The sequence below is a fragment of the Apis cerana genome, linkage group LG13 (assembly GCF_029169275.1).
Source record: "Apis cerana isolate GH-2021 linkage group LG13, AcerK_1.0, whole genome shotgun sequence".
In the NCBI taxonomy this organism is placed as follows: Eukaryota; Metazoa; Arthropoda; class Insecta; order Hymenoptera; family Apidae; genus Apis; species Apis cerana.
In genome coordinates, this window is record NC_083864.1 from 9,482,812 (window position 1) to 9,505,362 (window position 22,551).

At 38.0% G+C, this 22,551-nt stretch overlaps 1 protein-coding gene across 2 annotated transcripts in view; it reads right to left on the bottom strand.

Annotated features, from left to right (window-relative positions):
- Positions 1 to 22,551, bottom strand: part of LOC108004014 (integrin alpha-PS2) — an 80,833-nt gene that overhangs the window by 23,746 nt on the left and 34,536 nt on the right. For both annotated transcript variants that reach the window (XM_017066633.3, XM_017066632.3), the window contains exon 4: positions 6,280 to 6,448. In XM_017066633.3, the coding sequence (XP_016922122.2) occupies positions 6,280 to 6,448 (169 nt within the window). The remainder of the gene's footprint in view (positions 1 to 6,279; positions 6,449 to 22,551) is intronic.

Below are 22,551 nucleotides of genomic sequence, written 5' to 3' on the forward strand. Positions count from 1 at the left end.
TTTAATCCAAATGTAATAATTAACATCATTATTTCTACTTTCAAACATTCACAAACAATCCGTCGATTTCCAATCCCCCAATTATTAATTAAAATTCCTCCAAAAAAATATATATTTAATCGCAACTCTCGATACTCAATACACCTGCCCTCAAACGAACAATCCCTCGATCCCGATTCCTCCTCCAATCTCTCAACTTAAATACTTCCATCGACGATCCGCTCACGATCGTTTTAATCGAGCTCGATGGTTGGACAGTGGCTGCCAGTAAGAAAACGACCGCGCTTGTATGGGAGAATATCCGGTGGGATCCGCACGGTCGCGTCGTCCACGTACTTACATACGTTATGAGCACGGCGAGAAGGGGGCGGCCATGACGGCCGATCGGTCACTTTAGACGAGCTGCCAGTCACGCAATTACATCAATCGGTCGTCGACGACCGATCCACCCGTGTCGGGTAGGGGAAAAAAAAAAAAAAAGAAAGAGAGAAAAAACGAGGCCTGAGACCGCGTCGATCGGCGCCGACGTTTCTTCGCGTGCATGCGAATAAGATGCCACGCTGCTATGAGAGAGTTGGCCTTTAACATCGCATCCCGATGGCCCGTATGATTCCAATGGCGTCGTATAGAGGCGATGTACGATCGTTGTTATACGTACACGATACGTGACGAGTAAAACGGTGGGGGGGGAAAATGGATGGAGTTGATTTGCGTTGATTTCCCTTCGATTCGAATTTCTTTTTTCGCGTTTGAAGATGTTTGTTCCCGCGATCATTGTGAATTTTCATCCCGTATGTACGCAGAGATTACGATTTTTGGCGTGTTTGAACGAGTTTGAACGAGTTTGAATAAGTTTGAACGAGTTTGAACGAGTTTTGATTAATCTCAATCTCGTCTTTGGCTTTAAAAAATTTAATTTTATCTTTAAACAAATCTTTTATCTTCGATTAGTTAGAAAATAAAGTATATTAAAGATTATATAAAAAAATCTGCTTTGATATGCTTGCAAGTGCATTAGAACGGAAGCACATTTTCACGGTTGATAGGTTCTTTTTTTTTTTCTAGGGAAGTAATGTGCAAAGTAACAAAGAACAGGTTTGATTAGATGGACATCGTCGCCGGTCGGTCTATTTATAATTCTCTGGTGTCTCGATGTTTTGCGAGGGTGCTATTCTCGTCGTTAAGAGAGTGCTTTGCACTCGAACTTGGACCCAGGACAAGTGTTAGAGAAATGTTTTCACGAAGAAGGTACCACTGAAAGTAAGCAAATGAAATGTGGTATCCATCGCCGAAAACAATCACATCCTTCTTTCCGTTCATCTCGATTCTTGTACATTATACGCTTAAAAATATATATATATATATATATATATTTAAAAGAAAGAAGATAAAAAAAAAATAAAAAATTATTTTATCAATATACTGTAATTAATATTTACAAAGTATTAAACAAGATCGAATGAAATGAATATATTAGATAAATTGAAGATCGTTTAATGGCGATAATCGATGATTTTATTTTCACCGATTAGTAATTATAAAGAACGAAATCAAAATGGTGCGGTGAAAATGATTCGTACGTTGTAACTACACGTGATGTTTAATCGAGTTGCAAGTTGAATGAATGGAGCTACTGTAATTCTGATTCCGGGTAAATGTGTGAGCGTGTCGACGAGCGATTAAGTATCCCCTATCGAGCGTATTCTTTTCAATAAAAAAAAAAAAATCGAAGGTCGATCATCGAAACCGTCGACAATCTCAACCAATTCAAAATATCAAGCCATATTTTCGTTGAATCGAACGAAATTTCATTGAGACCGGGATAAGAAAGAGAAAAAAGAAATTAGAAACATGTACAAAATTCGTCCGACGTCGTTGAAAATCGTTACTTCAAACGTTAAACAACACGATTAAACAACACACAATATATAACTCGATATATCAACTTCTTTATCATAAATAAATCAAACCGTTATTCTAAAAAAAAAAAAAAATATGAAATTTTCACCGTAAACATCTTTCCCTTTCCCGAGTCGACGAGTCAATCGTATCCCCAAAAAGAACGGTAAAAAAGTGCACGCGAAACTCCATCCGACAAAATTCCATTTCCATCCACGAAGGCGGCAAGAATCGTGCAAGAAAGAATATCGGCGCGAAGGGACACACTACCGGTCAAACTTTATCTCCGCGGCAACAATTTCAACAAGCGCTCGTTGAACTGTCGAGCGGCAATAAAATCGCAATAACAAGGGGAAATATCGTTCTTACTGCAACGCGAAGAATTCAAGAGAGGCTTGTCACCAACTGTTTTCTTGCTCCTAATACTTCGTCAGCCGGGACAAAGTGGACGTGATTTTTATTACCGGCCGGGAATAATGGTCTGCCATCCATTTTAACGAATCCGCGGGCAAGAAACGAATTCAACGTTTTAGAGGTTAGATTGCATTAGGTATATACGGGACGATAGTAATTCTATGAAGGATTAAGTGTTAATCGAAGCCTAGAAGTTTAGAAAGACGCGTTCGAGGCGATGGCGCCTTCTAATTACGATTCACTTCTTCTTTCTTTATTTATTCTTCTTCCCTCGGTGTTTTTCCTTCGACTTGGCTTCCTACTTCTCGACCTCCTTTGACGAGTGGGCGGCACTCATCGTGGAACGTTGTTACCGACCGATTCACTCGCCACTTTCACTCTCGCTCCCTCTCGCACACATCTTCGCGCTTTCTTCGATCCGACGATTTTATTGTTCCAAGGGTGGGGGAGACGCGATATCGCGAGAGGGGAGAGAGAAAGAGAGAAGAGAAGGGTTCTCTCGCTTGCACTCGCGTTTGTTAACGCGATCTTTTTTAAACCGCTTTCAAGAAGCGATGCACTTGTTACGTAATACCGCGTGTATACCGCGAACTTATTTGCATTTTATCTACATTTCCATTAACGAGTTCCATTCGTACGATACGAAGGAAGAAGTTGAGAACAGAAATTAACAGAGATTGCCTTTTTAAGCAGCGCGAATAAGTACCAAGTGTAGCTCGTAGTTTCTTGTTGTCTCGGTTGAAAAATCGATCAGCCGGCTAATGGCCTCGCAATGTGTTAACTATGCCACGAGGAGAGAGGGGGAGAGAGAGTGAGAGAGAAAAAAAGCGCTACTAAAAAGAGCTTTTAGACCGACTACGATGGAAGTCTTCCAAGAGAAGTGGACGACATTTATGATTCACACTCTATCCATTACCTTCGATGAGTTCGGCCAGAACGAGGTGATTATCGACTATTGGAACGAGTTTTATCTTATTTCTTTTCGAGACATCTCTTTTTTTTTTCTTTTTTTTCTTTTTTTTCGCGGAAATCGAGTATATGTCATTACAGGAATGAAAACGTTTCTCCTTAAATGCGCGACAATTTTATCCATTTTCGGTATAAACTGGAATAGTTTTCTTTTTATACGAGAATACGGGAAATAGAAATTTTATATTTTTTATATATATATATATTTTTTTTTTTTTGCTCGAATCGAACGTTCGCTCGATTTGGAATAGATTCCTGGTGGATTAAACGATAGTGATTAATTTAAACTGGATCGATGAAGGTAGGTAGGTTTCTTGAAATTTCTTGAAAAGTATTTATATGTAATTTGAAATTTAAATTTAAACGAAAAAAACAAGAAACAAGAGATTCAAATGAAGATTAAAAATACGCACGATAAAATTTTAAAAGTATGATAATATAGAATAAGACAATGGGATGATTTAAATTTATATTATTTTTAATATTAAATTTATTAATATTAAAAATTTTTAATATTTTTTTTTTTTTGAACATAAATAACACGCGTTCAAAAGATATGCTTGTTGTAAATTAGCGTTATTCGTATGCTCAAGTTGATATAGGTGTTGCAAACTCTTTATGACAAACGGAAATGTGCACGTGAGCAAATCTATGAAAATAAAAATTACGTGATCGCAGATGTTTATAGATATTTATCCTGCGAGTAAAGCACAAAAGAGAAACGGTACGAAAGACAGGATTATTAATAGCAATGATATAACGAACGGAACAAAGTTTGAAAATTGACGATGATCCAAACGTCGAGGTAATACCATATGTTGGAGAATTTTTCGGAAAGAATTAAAAAAAAAATTTTTTCAAATTCTAAAAAAAATCACCCGTTCCAGTCCCACACCGCTTTAAACACTCAAACAAACGTGATTCGAATTTTCTCGAAATTCGATGCGCTCATCGATGGCGCAACGATGATCTCACAGTGCTATTTCTCGATCGATCGTCATCCTAAGAACGAAAAACCGTTGTCTTAGAACCCGATTGAAAATTAACGCGAGCCAAACAATTCCAAGATCAAGTAATTTATACATCGTCGAAGGCCACGAATGGAGGGGGGGGAAAAAAAAACAATCGTTGAAGAGAGAATTGTGCCCAACATTGCGAGCGACAAATGGAAGGCAATCGCTCGAACACAGGCGAGGACGAGGGACACGGCGATTCCCTTGTCCAGAAAAGGCAACAATGAGCAAAAGGCGAATGCAAGGCTTCATAAGCTATCCCCAACGTCGAGAACTCGGTGGTCGATTCTCGAGAAAAGCGACAATAAACGGTTAGCTGGGTACAAATTGTTTAATTGCTCGATTCTCGCCAAGGAATTTCTCGACGATGAGCTCACACGTCTGCTCACACGATATATTGCAGCGCTTCCGCAAGGATATTGAGGTTTCTTTGTCAACCGATTTTTATCCGTTCGTAGGAATTTCTTTTCTTTTTTGTGGCGTGGAATCGAAATTTGAATTTTCTTTGTAATATTGAAATATTCTGAGAAAATAAATTTATATCGTAATTTTCGTATTTTTTGTGAATGATCGGTACTTTCGATATTTTATTCTGGGGCTCGATCTCTTTTTCTTTTTTCTTTTTGTGGCGTGAAATCGAGAGAATTTGAATTTTCTTTTCTTTTCTTTTTTCGAAAAGATTTGATAAACAATCGTGAAAATGGAATAAACGGAGATTGTATTATTCTATGAATTTAGACTTTTCCCAAAGGATTTTTATCATCAAAATATATTAAGAATATTAAAATATTCTAGAAAAATAAATTTATATTATAGTTTTTTTGTGAGTGATATTTTATTCTGGGATTCGATCTCTTCTTCTTTTAACGTGATAGAAGCTGACTCTATTTTGACTTTCGCGAAAAATGATCGACCGGAAAAACTTCCGAAATATTCGAAAAACGTGGGAGAGACGCGATATAGTATTGTATAAGTAGCTTATTGGAATCTGCGCCGAATGTCTGTTATAGCGGTGATAACCGGTAGATAACAGAAAAATGCGGTAAATTTCGAAGAATCTTATCTTGAAACAATGGCATGGAATTCGTTATCGCGTGGAACGGAAGAAGAAAATGCACTTAACGCTCAGCCGTTGAGCTTTGCTTTGCACTTTGGGGAAAATTTTCGATAAAAAAGAAAGAAGAAACACTTTGAGAACTTGTATCTATTTCTTACTCCATTCTTTTCTATTCTCATTTAACATAAGTAACGTAAGTAAATGATATAAAATAAAAAAAATATTGAAAAAAATTCGAGCGATTTTTGGAGGAATAGAAGGATGATAAAATAAAACGTAAGAAATAAAGGAAATTTTTTTTTTCACGCGTAAAATTAACGCGAAAGATTAAGAAACGAAAAGAGACGAGTTCAAAAATTTTTAAATCATCGTAAAACAAGCAGCCTGTTCACCATGGTTAAGAAAATCGATACGTCTTTTGTCATTAAAACGCCAAGGCAGACCTGCATGGACGACAGGAAATATCCTGTTACCAGGGGTATTTATGGTCGCCATGCCTCGAGGACACGGCCACATGTCGCGGCCTATCCTCCGTCCTTCGTCCAAGAGGAAATTCGTCCCCTGAGATTTCTCAAAGGACGAACGATTTACCACTCCAGAAAACGAAATGTTTCGCTACCCCTTGAAGAAACACGCAAAGTGGAAAGAGAAGAGAAAGAAAGCTCTTGTGGTGATGTTTACAACTGTTTATAGAGGATGGATCAAGTAGGATATACAAAAGTAAGCTTCTATATTTCTTTAAATTTTTTTTTTTCTTTCTTTCTTTTTAGATAAATAAAATTAAAAGAAAATTTGAAGGGAACAAATGAATTAAAAGTTCTATAATATCCTAAAGAATATTTTGGTCTCGAAACATTCTCTTTTTGATAATCTAACTTAACCTAAATTTCAAACGAAACTTGGAATACATTGAGAATAGAGACTTACTCGTACGACAGGGTGAAAATTCTTGTGGCTCGTTGAAATTATTCCCGACGATCCAGCAAGTACCAACTGGTTCCCTTCGACTTCCAACAGTGGACTCCTTGCTCCATCGATTGTCTTCCGGATATTTCGGCTGAGACACGGAGAACCAAATATACCTTGGAGCGCACGCCTGTAAGCATATATAAAGCATTAACGTTTAAAGCATCTCTCATAAATATAGTTTCCGCTCAATTAAACGTAACAATCGTTCTCTTCATTCGCAATTAATCGCATTTTCTTCGTCGAACCTATTCGTGCATATACATTAGCTTTTACACTCACATCAAGTTCGAGGCAATTAACTTGAAACGCGTGCGATTAAGTGAGGTTACGTAACGCGTTTCGTGTCGTTATTTCGATTACATTGAAATCATACTGTGAAAAATCATCATAAAATTGATAATGATATTGTAAAAATCTTTTTTTAGGATTAAGGATCGGACATTTAAAAGACTAATAATAATAATATATTTTTTTATATCTTATTTTTGTCATAGAAAAAAAATGAGACAAATGAATTGTTTGTCAGATTGAAATATTCTTTTTTGAAATCGAAAACAATTATTACGTCAATGATGCTTTATAAGTAGCATTTAGACGTTTAGAAAGGATCTTTTAGCGGAGCTAAAAGTAGATGTTTCTGGGGTTAAAATGTTTTTAGTGAAAAGAGGGGTTGGACGATGCTTCCGGTGGCTTTTTTCTATAAGTTCTTTTCCATCTTTGTCTCTAAAGAGACAATAATTATTAACTATTCTTCAATTTCACTCAATCTACGTGAGAAACTATTTCGACTATATCACGTCATCTTGTTTTCACGACCCAGTTACATCCATTAAACGATATTTTTGGCAACGTAATTAAATCTACAGTTCTGCTACGTAATCAGCAGAATTATCGTCAATCCACCATTACGTCAATCTTTTGTACTTGACCAGGGAACACTGAATATATAGCAATTGATGGCCTTAATAACCACCGTATAAATATACATGATAAAACGTAACGATGCAGTTTGCTTTTCATCGGCCGGAATTACAGTCTAGAAGGAAATTTCCTCGAAATTCGTCACGCGCCACCTCATTACAAGACGTGTCGCTGTAAACCATTGCGGCCTGTAAATTAAATTAATCGTGGAATTCACGGAAATTCGAGGACGATGCCGAGATTAATGACTCACGACACGTCAATCTCGTTAAGGTTAAAACGTAGGCAACGTAACCTCCTCGAGATGTAGCGCGTCGCGATCGTCACGCCATCACCATTAATCATTTACATCTTTTGCAGTTCGAGTGAAATATTATGGCGCCCTCTTTCATTGCCCGATTGTAAACAGGATCGCGTTAATTTTTAAACGAATTGGCTTATTTATTACCATTGACCTTTAACTTCTAATTCTTGGCTATTTCTCGGTTGAATTTCACTCGAGTTGATTTTACAGATTTATATAATAGGATAATGCATTATTAAACTCTGCAAATTTTTGATACGTTATCTTATATCGTATTTTGTTAAAAATCAATTTTATTCATATTTAATCATATTCCATTCTAAACAAATTCTCGTCTCGATAATTACACCAAATTTCTACGATTTTATTAAATTATTTTTATTAAATTCCTCCCATTATAGATAATTAAAAAATAAAAAGTTATAGAGACCTTTTTTTTTTTATTTAAAAATTTCATGGCGATCCATAATTTTGAGATCTTTCTCCTGTGTGGATTTACCCAACAACTGGCGCGCCCAATTCGAACAGTGTCGTAAATCAAACACCTTGGAAAGGGACATTCGCTTGCGTTTAACCGTGTCTACACGTAGATTTAAGGGAGAGAAACAGAGAGAACAAACGCGTGGTATCGTGCCCGGACACGAGACCGGTAACATTTTAATCGGTTTCCAAGGTTGGTCCCCGTGTGTAAACGAGCCCTAACGAGCCGTATATGCTGATTCCGCGCGCAGGAGGATCGTGTGCGCTGTTGCTCGACCCGTGCACGCAACATTGCATTATTAATTGCGAGCCAATTAAGGCGCGTTACAACGTTGCTCACAGCCACTTGCAATCGGTTTGCAGCGTTAATCGAAAATTAAAGAAGATTATCTCTCTGGGATTGAGACGTCTCGAGTGAAGGATTGAACGATTCAACCAATGATCTAGCGTGGCCTGATTCCAGTCCAGATCTAAGAAATAGAAAGGAAATAGATGTTCGCGATCGAAAGGAGCGATCGTTATCTCTTTCTCTTTGTCGCATCCCTGGAAAATTTTCACCAATTCCAAAGATTTGATTAAGTTGTAATAACGAGAGACCAATATCTTGTGGTCTAAATAGTTAAAATTTTTTAAATTTTAACTTTCGCAAACGATCATCAATTAATTTAATGAGAAATATCCAATTCCGAAAACGGTTCCAATCGCTCGACTCGACTCGACTCGACTTAGGATACCCTAATAACCCTTTCCACTTGGAAAGAGTCGCAAGCGTAATTCGAGGCGACGATCCTTGAGCGATTGAGCTAAACTGGCGCAATGGATAAATTGCGCTACTACGGTCGACACGGACTCTTATCTCTTTCTTCTCTCTCTCTCTCTTTCTCTCTTTTTTTCTTCTTCTTCTTCGAATTCCTTTACCCTGCAGCTCGATCACGGTGAAAGGACACAACCGCTCGTTACGTTCAATTAAGTCACGACTCGACGACACTTCCCTCGCTGTGCGCTTTTCTGCATTCATCGCGATCGATCCGATTTCCCTGATACGTGGGCACAGGTCGTGGATATTCCTGAGGCCAATAAATTGATTCCAACGTACGTACGGCCAATTACTACGGTCGATACCATCGTAATTGAGGATGTTGGAATTGATTCGTCGATGGAAATTTGTCGATCCGACCCGTTCTCTGGAAGGGAAGTTAATTGTTTCGTGCTTGTTTACGGACAGTTTCTCGCGCTTTGCATCGAGTTTCTCGATTGGCAAAGTAAATATCAAAGTATTTGGTTTTATATAAATTTTTAGATTAAATTAGTGATTGAATTGATTGTTAATCAAAAGAGAGAAATAAAAAATAATAAAACTAGAAGAAATTATATTCCTACTTGCTATTTACTTAAGAAGGAATCGAAAGAAGAAATAAAACGAAACAGCTTCGAAACACGATAAGCAATTTTGAGTTTCTCGATTGACAAACTAAATATCTAAACATTTTATTTTAGATAAATTTTTAGATTAAATTAGTGATCGAATTGATTTGCTAATCAGAAGAGAAATGTAAGAAATTTGGTTATATTCCTACTTGTTATTTATTTAAAAAGTAATTAAAAGAAGAAATAAATCGAAACACGATTACATATTTTATTTTGCATCGAGTTTCTCGATTAACAAACTAAATATATTTTAGATAAATTTTTAGATTAAATTAGCAATCGAATTGATTTGTTAATCAGAAGAGAGAAATAAAAAATAATAAAACTAGAAGAAATTATATTTCTACTTGCTATTTACTTAAGAAGGAATCAAAAGAAGAAATAAAACGAAACAGCTTCGAAACACGATAAGCAATTTTGAGTTTCTCGATTGACAAACTAAATATCTAAACATTTTATTTTAAATAAATTTTTAGATTAAATTAGCAATCGAATTGATTTGTTAATCAGAAGAGAAATATAATGAAGCTAAGAAATTCGGTTATATTTCTACTTGCTATTTACTTAAGAAGGAATAAATCAATCAACGAAAACAGCTGTTTAGAACAAGCGAAAAAAAAAAGAAGGGGATTAAAAATATTATCCGGAATCCAAGAGTACAATGGCATAATGGTATTGGATAGCCACGTTGAATTGAATTTGGTCATCGGACGTTCCAAATAAAGCCAGTCCTTGGCGAACCCTTTTCAATGCATCTCGTTGAGAAGAAAGAGCAAATGAAGAGGGAAGTCTAGTTAGAGATCACGGTTACAGCTGTTCTTGTGGATCGATCGTGACCAAGCTGTTTCGAGTATACATATCGATCTTACGCTTTGACAACTACAGATGTATCTCGATCGCGATATTCAAGGAATCGACAATTGATAGATGCATGCACGATGAGAAGAAACTTTTCCACGCCTTTCTTTTCCTTGCCTTGTGAATCTTAAGTCTATCGAATGCAATCAAAAACCTAGATATTTTTCATTTTTCAGTCCAACACCTGATCTTAACGCAAGAATTAAAAACGAGATTGAAAAGATAAATCGAAATCAATCCAATTTTCAACAAAATCAACAATCTGTTCCCTCTAAAAACCCAAACAAAAATCGTCATCCACACAAATAGCCAAACAAATAAGCCAAATAACACCATCCATCACCCGACTCACCTGTTGTAATTTCTTTCTGTAATTTAAACCTCGTTCGCCTATCCTCCTCGAACTTGAGGGCGGGAAGACACAAGATTCCGCGAGCGACACGCGGCCGAGTGCAATTTGGCGAGGCTGAGAATGGTTTAAGAGCCGGATAATCACACGTTTCCGACGCGTTTTCACGAGCGGGTAAGAAACGAAATCGCGGCGTTCGAGGAACGAAAAGCCGCGTATAACCCTAATTACAAGGAGGGAAAAGGGTGATCGAAGAGAAAGAAAGGAAAGGAGTGGAGGGAAATAATAATTGGAACGATGGTTACGTGTATATATATATATATATATTCTTCGGTGATTGCGCCTCGTATCTGCGTTCGCTCTTCATTAAAAAGGACCACTCGAGAGAACTTAAGACCGAGTGATGGCTTGCCTCCTTTAATGTCTTCACCCGACCACTTCGCGGCCTTTCAACGCGCGCCCTCTCGCGTCTCGAGAACGGTACTTTTTTATTTTTATTTCCTTCCAAACGGTGGCTATCAACCACCGTTGATATTCTCCTCTTTGATTTTTTTTCTTCCTTTCCTTCTTTCTCTTCTCTTTTCTTAATGTTTCCGAACGATACGATAATTGAGGGTCATTGGAGAAAGGTGGAGCGAAGAAATCGAGAGTGCGGAGGAATTAAGGGGGATGGACGAATGATGATTGTAAATGATTGGATTATGAAGCGATAAAGTTCGATGTATTTTTAGTCGCAGTTTTTCTTTCTCGAAAAGAAAGCGTAATTATGCAATTCTGGTAATTAATTTTAATCGAGAGTCGAGAAGAAGAAGAAGAAGTCATAGAATTTAAATCGAGCACGAATTTATATCGATTTAAAAAAAAAAGGACACCGAATATATATCCAAAGCTAAATATATCTCGCCCTCACCAATCGTATTGCAATCGTATTTCTCTCACGATACGATAAAATTTATCTACCAAAGCATAAAGTAATCGAAGAAGACTTATCTAGCGTGAAATATCCCAACAGCAAGTTTTATTATATTTCCCTCATTATCGCCGGCCACTCGTCCATTTCCTGTAATAAATTCGAGAGAGAGAAAACTGATTTTTCTAAAAATCTTCCGATTATTTCCCTCCTCTTACTTCTCCCTCCCCTCCCCCATCCTCTTAAAGAAAAAAGTGGAAGAGAAAGCACTGTTCGCATTGAAAATTCCCGGCCACACCGGCGAAAGCGGATCACTGCCAAAGAGTTTCCCGAAGGAAATTGAACGATTCGCATGTGAACCAACTCGCCGAGAAAAGTCCATCGAGCTTTACGAGGCTTGCGATTGGACTCGGGCCAATAAGGAACAACACCGACTACCGTAAAAGTAAACCCTTTTCCACGTTTGACCTTTATTGTTCGAAGCGTGTAACGCACGTGTGCACGCAGGAAATTCCAGTGGCCGATGGTTGACAAGCCGATACACCGCCATTACGCCCGGATAGGGCGCCCTATCTTTCCTTTCCGCGATAAATTAAAACAACGTGCCGTTATTCTATTCGTCGCAATATTTAGCCGCGATTCTTAATGCGTTTCCATTGTAAATCGGCTCGAAAGGGGACACGTTAATGCTTGCTGGAGAGCATTGGTCGAGGCTTGTATATGTGTATATACATATATATAGGGAGACGCGTATACAAGGTGTCCCATTAATAGGAATAGAAAAATCAAAGGGAAAGGGAAAGTTGGTAGATTCGACAGATTTTTCTAAGCTAATTGTAACCCACCGCGCACAAAAATGTGCGCAGTAGTCGAGAAAGATCGTTTACAGCGCGTTTACGATATTTATTTATTTATTTTTTGGTTATTAATTTTTATTAGAGAAATCTTGTGAGAAACAATAAAAACGAAATAACGATGCTAGAGCATTTCCAGAGCAAATCTTACGCAGAGCGACTATAATATATCATATGGCAGGTCAGTGGCGTTTTATGGAAAACGATTGTAGATCGTAATAACGTAGAAGGGTTAAGAATCAAGTAATAAAAATGGAGAAAGATTTTTAAAAGATTCTTTCTTTTCGAGGGGTCGATAAATTTTTTTTTAGGGAGGGAAAAAGAGCGAGCCGAGTGGACGTCCGTATCGACGACGATGAGAAAACTGACTAGGCGGGCGGTAAGTTATTTTTGAGTCGTGAATGAGGTCATCTTGGGTCGGCTGTATCCAGACCCAACCAACGAGGATAAATCGGTCATCGTTTTCGAGGGGGCGTTAAGTTAAGGGAAAAGACTTTCGTGGAAAAGAGGTTGTTTTTCGGGGAACGCGAGCAAGCCCGCATTGCGAATAAATTAACACTTTTACTTCAAGAAATAGAAATGATTGTATTCGATGATTATTCGAAGAATGGCACGGCATAATATTCAATCCGATTGCTTCGTTCCTCGCAAAGAGTGGAAAATGTTTTCTTTGCGTAAATATATCTTCGTTTGATATGCAAACATTTATCTATTTTAAACACTCGTAGAAACTCTGTGTCGAGAAAGTTATCTTAAAATTTTAATGTTTATTCTACGTATTTCGTTGATAGAGCGAGTTTCTTTTTTTTTTTTTTTATTAATTGGAAATCATCGCTTTCGAAATAACAAAAATTGTAAAATCGAGATTATATTCGATAAAACTATCGGCGTGAAGGAATAATCCCCTTCGATTAAACCAATCTTCCTTACTTGCACGAATACTTGGAACGAGTCGAGCGAAAACCAACCTTTCGAGACCCCCTTTCACCGAAATGCTAATATTTTGGCCCGTTTAACAAGTTCACGAGCCTATAAAAACGACACCCCCCCTTTCAATGTATTAACCCAACGAGTAGCCGTATCGCGCCGATTTCATGGCAAATTACGCGATCAAATGAGCCCACCGTATGCGTTGGATCTTAATCCGATTTGTCATACCGGCGGATAACGCACGATTTAACGCGTAATTCTCTCCGCTCCGCTTGAACCCGAGCGAAGTCCCGAAGAACACGGTTTAAGGATTAAGGCGGCTCGAGATGATGGAAAATGGCGTCACGCTGGAAAAAAATCCTTGGCAAGGTTGGTACATTTTGCTCGTCCCTCGAGTCGGATGAAATTAACAATGAAAAATTATAGATTATCGAATGAAATAAAAACGGGATAAATCCAATCTCTAACCTAAAAATATCCTTCTTAAATGAAGCTTAAAGCTAAAAACCAATATTAAGCCGAAAAATAAACAATAAAGATAAATTTTTAATTATAATTCTTCCATAAAAAGGAGGAAAAGAAAAAAAAAGAAGATAAATAACCTAACCCTTCTCGAATCATCTTCCACCATCATTTTAAGGCGAGAATAAAAATCTAACCTAAAAAAAAATATTCCTTCTCTGTGACGGCCATATTTCTCACCTGGAGCCTCACCTTGGAGCAGCTCCATTCCACGACAGGGTGACAGGCTCGTATTTAACTAAAAACCAATATTAAGCCAAAAAGTAAAGAATAAAGATAAACTCTTAATTACATTCTTCCACGAATAAAAAAAATAACCTATCCTCCTCGAATCATCTTCCACCATCCTTTCACCAAGACGAGAATAAAAATCTAGCTTAAAAAAAAAAAAAAATATTTCGACAATAACCCGCAAGGACAAAATAAATCCTCGCTAAATTTGTCCCTCTCTGTGACGGCCATATTTCTCACCTGGAGCCTCACCTTGGAGCCAGCAGCTCCATTCCACGACAGGGTGACATAGCCACGGGCTCGTACATTTACTCCACGCGGCGGAGTAGGAAAACAGAAGGGAAGGTGGACGGAGCGCGGAAGACGGGTTTGGCTCGCCTCGGTTTCGTCGTTGACTCACCTCCGTCGTCGCTGACAATGACTCACTGCCTTATTTATACGCATCGCGTATAATCTAAGGCTAAGAACCAGTGGCCAACAATTTCGCGTCCTTTAGAAGGGATGGGGGAAGATTCAAGGGGGGCCCCGTTGTTGGGGGTCCCGGTTGGTTCCCTGAGAATGCGTTTCGAATACCAGAAGCGATATTTCAGAGATGGTGAGAGAAAGGTGTGAATTATAGCGCCCCCTATGGCCGCGGCGTGTTGCTTTTGATGGGTGAGCAACGAGTTACATTACGGCCAGCCTACCTCGAGGAGACCAATATCCTCCTTGTACCTTGGACCTCCTCGTTTTGCTTTCGTTCTCACGCTTTTGGAAGACGTCTTCTGTGAATCAGAGAGAGAGAGAGAGAGAGAGAGAGAGAGAGAGAGAGAGAGAGAGAGAGAGAGAGAGAGAGAGAGAGATTCGCGTGGGGGTCGTGTTGGATTTTTGGCTGGTTGAGTCATTGAGCTTTTTTATCTTCTGAACAAGGGAATTGATTTCGTTGGAATAAAATTTTTTCGTTTAATCGATGACGATCGGTCGATGTCTCGTTGTGTTTTGTAGGACTTGGATATTTTTCTTTCTTTCTTTCTTTCTTTCTTCTTTTTTTTCGTTTCGGATTGGAAAAATCCGAGGCAACATCCGATGATAAATTGAAATGATCCCGCGCCGCGGACGTGAATTTGTCAAAGAGGTAATTGTAATTACAAGAAGCTGATTCGTGAAAACTACTTTAAAGGCACGAAAGCCCGACCTTCGAGATAAAAAGCGACCGTTTAATGGACGTTGCAATTTGTCCCATCGGCAAAACATACGAGCGGAATGCGCATTGTCTCCGTTTCTTGCATTATTCTACTTTCTGCCTCCTCCTTCTGTGTAATCCTGTCGTCTGCTTCTCGATTGTACGAATAAAATCATCGAATCTTATTTACCGGATAAATATACTCGAAAGAATCATTGATCGATCTTTTGATTCAAATATCGAGTTTTTATAAACTAATATATTGGAATAAATTTTAATCGAATCGAAGAGGAACGTGAAACTAAAACAAGATATCACTATTCCTTCAAAGCAGCAAAGTTTATTACACCCGTCTCTAATTTCCAAATGGCTGTCCAGAAAAACTTTTGCGACCAATCGTCGCGGCCAAGTGTCCATCATAAATCGTCCACCAACCAACGTCCACTTAATTCCATCTCGACCGCGCAACCATATGATTCCGAGGCGAAACCGCGACGAAATTCCAGCAAGAAAGGGAACGCTGAGATCGGCCAGCGACACGTACCAGCATCGCGAGAGACAAAACCAAAAGTGAAAAACGAAAAGGAGAAAAAAGGGGCGTACAAGAGGAGGAGGAGGAGAAGGAGGGAAGAGACAGGATGATCAACCGCTTCTCACAGTATCTCTCGCGCGACCACGAGAATTTCTCAAACATTGTCCCGTCGATTCCCTCTGACAATGGTATTTCCATTCTGCCAGCCGACAAACGTTCGATCTCTCCCTTCGGCCCCATCGATCCCGCCAGTTCCAACGAACAGCCTCTACCATTCTGTTCCCCAAAAAGGATCTGTTCCTTTGGGAGGATGGAACCACGAGTACGAGTCGGGAGGTTAAATTCTTATTTTCGTGCGTTCTCGATTGGAAATTGATCGAGATAGATTAGAAACCGTCCTCTTAAGTTTAAGTTTCACGTAATCATTATTATTAACTTGTAAGATTTCGCCAATTTAAAGCTGTCCAGAATCTAACTAATCAAAATACTAAAATAACTGTTTCTAGAAAAAGTACTTATTCTTACTTTTAAAAGAAACGAATGTTCTTTTAAAACCCGCTCGAATTCAAAAACATAACCTATAAGCGTTACTTTCATCGAAAAAAAATTCATTTCGTCCACTTGTTGAGCTTTTGCGTAATCATTATCATTAACTCGTAAGATTTCGTGAATTTAAAGCTATTCAAAATGTTTTTCTCTAGAAGAAATATTTATTCTTACTTAAAAAGTAACTCTTAAACACGCTCGAATTCAACAACATAACCTATTTTCATCGAAAAAAAATTCATTTCATTTCTATACTTAAAAAGAGGAAACGTTCGAGATTCGTTCAAAAAAAAGACTACTACGCCTTAATCTCCATACCCATCGAGACACCTTGTACATCCAAGGCTATGGCCCAAGCCTAATTTCTACCTTTCCAAAAAAAGACGATCTTCCACTAAATCCAACCTCGCCTACGCTACGCCAAGAAAATTTCCATTAAAATCAAAGGGAGGAGGAAAGAAGGGGGGGGAGAGAGAGAAAAAGACACGAATTTCGTACAAGATTCTGCTCTCAGGCTGGGTCGTAGGGTGGTGGGTTTCGAGACAGCGTTTTAATCGATGCGTTTTTGCCATCGGATTCTTCGCGGGGACTCGCGACGACGACGTGGCTTTATCGCGACCTGTGCAGTCGTATTTTATTGCTGCCGATTGTTCCCTCGGCCCCGTGGATCGTGTATGCGCACGGTTTTTGCCTTCTTCGGCTTTTCTTCTCTTCGCCTTCCATTTTTTTCTTTTTCTTTCTTTCCTTCTTTTTTTTTTTTTTTTTTTGCCCGGCCGCCTCATTGTCTCGGCCGTTCTCATGCCGAGACTTTGTTCCCCGACCCGCGCTGTGGAAAGTAGGTGAAGCGTGCCGTTCGATGCGGAGAAAAAGATACTTTTTTCTTCGAGGCTTCGCGATGTGTGCGTCGATTGCGTTTTGCACGGTAACGTATTAATAAAGATAGACTTTTCGAGGTGTTGTCCGACTTGTTACGTTGCGCCTGTGATTTATGCGTTTTAAATTGCGCGCCGGATTTCTTTGCAGGGGGCGCAGCTGAGTTTTGGGGTCAGTCTTTTAATGGCGAAAATGAAATACGATATAATATTTTGATTGTTTCGTGATTGAGTTTATGGAGTTGAGGCGATGACATTGATTCTGAAGAATTCTTAAGATCTCTTCTTGGCTTACGATCAATTGGTTGACGTAATTGGTTTGTTAACGAAGGAAATGAAAATATTAGAAATATTATTCGCTTAAAAAAAAAAGGCAATAAAGTATCTCTGCAATATTTCACGTTTCGTGTACGTTCTGATCGGGCAAATGATTCGTCTGGCCCGAAGAGGGGGAGAAAAAATGCACGATTCTCTTATTTGGAGAAAGGAGAAAAGAGAGAAAGGTCGGAAGCGCGAAACATCTGGCAGCAATCAAGGAGCTGTATCTTCGAAACGCCGGCGGATCGTGAAAGAGATCAAAAGTAAGATGCAGAAGAAAAGAATGAAGAAGCATCGCTGAATTGGATAGTTGCAAAAAATCGAGGAACAACAAATGATAAGATGAAAAGCGGAGATCAATTTATTTAAAAAAGGAAACAGAAAGGGTGTAAAGATTTAATATCGATGAATTATTTGTCGTAAACTTTTTTTTTCTAATCTAATTTCAATCTTTAGAAATATATCAAAAAAATATATAAAAAATATTAATAATTAAAATTTATTTTCAATCGAAAAATAATCTAAAATAAGAAAAACTTAAAATATATAATCATTCTTTTTTTTAATAACATGTGATATCCAAAAAATCGACTCCTAATGGTTTATAAAAAAATTATAGCAAGCAAAAAAAAATTTTTTCGAAATTACTCCAACGAATATAACTGATTCTAAATCATTTTCATCAACCATGAATCAAATATACAAATTCATCAAATATATAGCAAACTCATCATTATATATCTCAATTGTTTCATTAAAGAAACATTTTGTTTCTTCTAAGTTAAATAATTATTACCACCTTCGAAACAAAAGTATCCCCGAAACAAGATTTTTAAATATTCAGAAGAATTTTTTTTTACAAATTTAATTTATCTGATCAACTACAATAAATAAATAAATAAATAAATAAATTATCCCAATATTATTCCATTCCTCGTAGAAGCTTAATTGAACTAACGACCACGATATTTCTCTTCGAAGGGGCAAAACGAATATCCGAAAAGAATTTTTGGGGAGATCCCAAATGTATAAAGTTACCACGCCAAGAATTTGGGGGAACGGTATTTATATAGAGATTCAAGTTTTTGTTAATTAATAGTGTGACTGAGTATAAGCTCCGTCCTGTCTCCTTTTACGACCGGAGGTGGATACGTGAGGTTCATGTGTAATCCCTCCGAATGCTTCGACACGTCGTCTATGGCGCTAAAACGATATGGACGAATCAAGAAAAATATTCGCGTCACGTACGTGGTGACGTCCTACCTGCCAGTTTGATGTGCCGAAACACAACAAAACGATCAACAACCCTGCCGTACTCATCCGCTGCCTCGTTAATTAACCCGAAATTGTACAATTTAACCATCCATCGATCTTTTCCTTTCAATATTCCTCCTTTAATTTCTTCATTAATTGCTTAAAATTCCAAAATTGTGATTTTTTTCCTATCACTCGTTCGAATTTCACGATGACTTTAAGAGATTTATTAACATAAATTTCATTTCTTCAAAGTATTACACTTTATTCTTCGTCTTCTCATTTCATTATTACGTGATTTATGTGATTTCTTTGGTAGAAAAAGGCTTGTCGCGAGAGATTTATTAAAAATAAATTCCATTTCTTCAAACTTCAAGTATCACACTTTACATCTAATCAAACATCTCGACGTTAAATCTCATTCCATTTTAATCTTCCTCCAAGTTAATTAACCCGAAATTGTACGATCTAACTATCCATCGACCTCTCCCTTTCAATGTTCCTCCTTTAATTTCTTCATTAATTGCTTAAAATTCCAAAATTACGTGATTTCTTTCGTAGAAAGGGGCCTGTCGTATCACTCGTTTGAATTTCACCATGATTTTGAGAGATTTATTACGATAAATTTCATTTCTTCATCGAATATCACACTTTACACGTCTTCTCATATTTCGTTGCTACTTCTATTACCATTTCTTCGGGAAAAATCCTAATATAACATCAGCCTTTTACAAAACAGTTCATAACAATCTCCTCGAACACCCAAACATCTCGACGCTGAATCCCATTCCATTTCAATCTCCTTCCAAGTTCTGTCCGATGATCGATAATCCTCTCTGCGCGCAGACTATAAACGAAACGAGGGAAAAACGTTGATAGCCTGTCTGAGCAAACATATTGCGATAGTTCTTATGGAATATCGCGTACAAATCGTTCGCTCGATACGCGTCGTCGAGAGCATCGACGAGTATATACGCGCCGATAATGAATGGTATATAGTATTCGAGGAGGAGAAGCTGTTCCATCCGTGATCTGTCGATCGAGGGATCGAACCGCCGAGGATCGCTGCAGGACGTCAGAGAGGTTTTCTCGATGGAGAAGTAATTCACTCTGATGCATGATGGGTCGCGAGCAAGAACCGAGGAAGCGTCGTGGAGAAGCATCGTATTAACGCTGTAGCGTGAATACACGCTTCTGTTTGACAGGCATAACCGTTCGATAATATCGTCGATCGTGCGCCAAGAGAATTATGTAATTCAAGTATCTGCCTGAGAAACTGTAATTTTTATGTTACGATCTTGTGCTCGGGAAAATTGGCGATGACGAGTATGAGAATTTTATTATTCGTGCTCTAATTTAAAACGATGGATTTTGAATTTCTATCTTTTTTTTTAATAATCGGGAACAATGTGTAAATAACCTTTGCGAAATTTCATTACGCTTAACCTAATTTTTCCTACATTTTACGTGGACCTAACCTAACCTAACTTTTCCTAAATTCTTAGCTAATCTAATTTCTTCGAGATGCGCGAACGATTTCAAAGTTTTGATCGATGGTGTACACGAATACGAACAAAGAGGACGAAGAAACAGGTTGGACACGAGTTATCTTTGATTCGCGTATCACACAGCGGAGAAAGCGAGGGAAAGGAGGAAAGAAAAAAAAAAAGAACGGTCTGGAATTTATCGTGGAACGTGTACTCGCATTCTGGAGTAAGTAGATAATTCCCGTATAATATAGGGGAGGCCAAGGGAATGAGAATGTCGCGTCGACGTTTCGCTATGCGAAAATTACGCGAGCATGGGGACGATAATCGTCGCTAATACGTCTCTCACGTAAGAGAGCAACTCCTTATTTATAGGAGTTGGTGCTCTCTCAGCGATCCGACACCACCGATTTCTCTACGAGGAATACGAATTCGAGGAACGAATTGCACGTAGAGACAAGCCCCGTTTAATCATCTTGCATACGATACGAGTGGAGGAAGAATGATTGTTGATTCACGGGTAAAAGTGTGTCATAGAGAAGAGGTTTGAAAGAGAGATAGAAAATAGGCGATAGAAAATAGTTAGAATTTTAGAAAAATTCATCGATACCTATTTTCAAATACTTTTAAGATTGATTAAAGTAATGATATAAAGTATCGATATATCATTGTAGAATTATATATTATACAAAGTGATAACCTTTAAAGGATCGATTCCAAATGCTAAAACAAAAATCGATCGATTTATACTTATTCAGTTATAAGCGATCGAAGTTAAAAGTTGGAAAAGAGACGGAGAGATAGAGCGAGATAGCTTTATCTTGGTTACATTATTACGCCACATCGCGGCGTGCTATGTCATTCTATCTCCGTCTCGCTTCTAATCTAACGCAAACTTAAATTACTTCTAACTAAATAAATAAGTCTCATCTTTATATAAATAAGTCTTACCTTTATACATTGTCAATTCTTTTTGTGTTCGTTTTATAGAATCAATCTCTCAAACATGTTTTAAATAAATAACCCTATAACACGACACGAATTCCTAACCTAACCAACTCCGATGATCATTTACTCAAAATTCCATCGCATTAAACAATCTCAAATAACTCGAAGCCAATTTTCTCGACACCTTCCATCCACAATTTTTCTCCACCGTCCAATAAATCCTATACGCGTACCTATTTCGCACGTGCGCCTATTTCGTACGAACACTTCCATAAACATATTGCATATCGCAATCGTGCGTGTGCAACGCGGCCGTGATCCGGATATCAATCTAAAGCGCGAAGATCTTAGCAGATCTTTAGCCCTTAAAGAGAATCGGCCCTTTCCTTCTTTCCTCCGGGATGCGGCCGCCTATGATGTACTGCCGCCCTTATCTTTATGTGCGTTGCACTTGGCTGGATCTATCCTGCGCGCATGCGCGAATGCACATCACGCACGCACGCACGCACGGTTGCGGTGTGCCGGCTGGGTTGATGATTGAAGGAAGGGAAAAAGGGAGAAAGGGCCAACTCCGGGATCTTTCGGCCGACGAATTTGCGATGTTTGTTTAGCGGGTTATATAATTGGATCCAGAACGATGGATATCCATTTTATTTGGCGGTTAGTCGGCACTTTAATTTTCATGTTTTGCAGCAGCGTTTTTGGGATCTTTTTTATCACATTTTTCAACGCGCGTCTTTTTCTTTGAGATTTACGAGATTTACTCAACTGTTAACGTAAATTGGATCCACATCGATAGTTACTTTATTTGGCAGTTGGTTATTTAGGCTTAATTCGTACTTTGGAACACACTTTTTGCTCGTTTGGCTTCGGTTTTGATGTAATAATTTGATATAATAATAATTTTCAACTATAAATCTTGTTTGGAAATTCAACAAGCTAGCTTTTGTCATTATATAGGTATTAAATAATGGTATTAAATAATAGAGAATTATTAATGAAAGTGAATAATAAAAAGTGAAATTTATACGAAATATTGGAAGATTTATTTTTGAAGATTTGGAGAGATATTGCACAAGATTGAAAAAGATTGTTTCATTAGGATAAATTATACGTATATCGGGCATCACGTGATATAATGGCAAAGCATTTAGACGAAGCAAACGGAAATATAGAACGAAACCAGAATTCGTTTGTTTTCAATTCCTGAAATAGAAGGTACGGTCTTCTAAGAACATACACGCCTGTAATTTCTCCCTCGTCTATTCGTAACTATCGCTTTTGTATCTTCATAAGCTCCTCTGGATCATAAAAAAAGGGATAT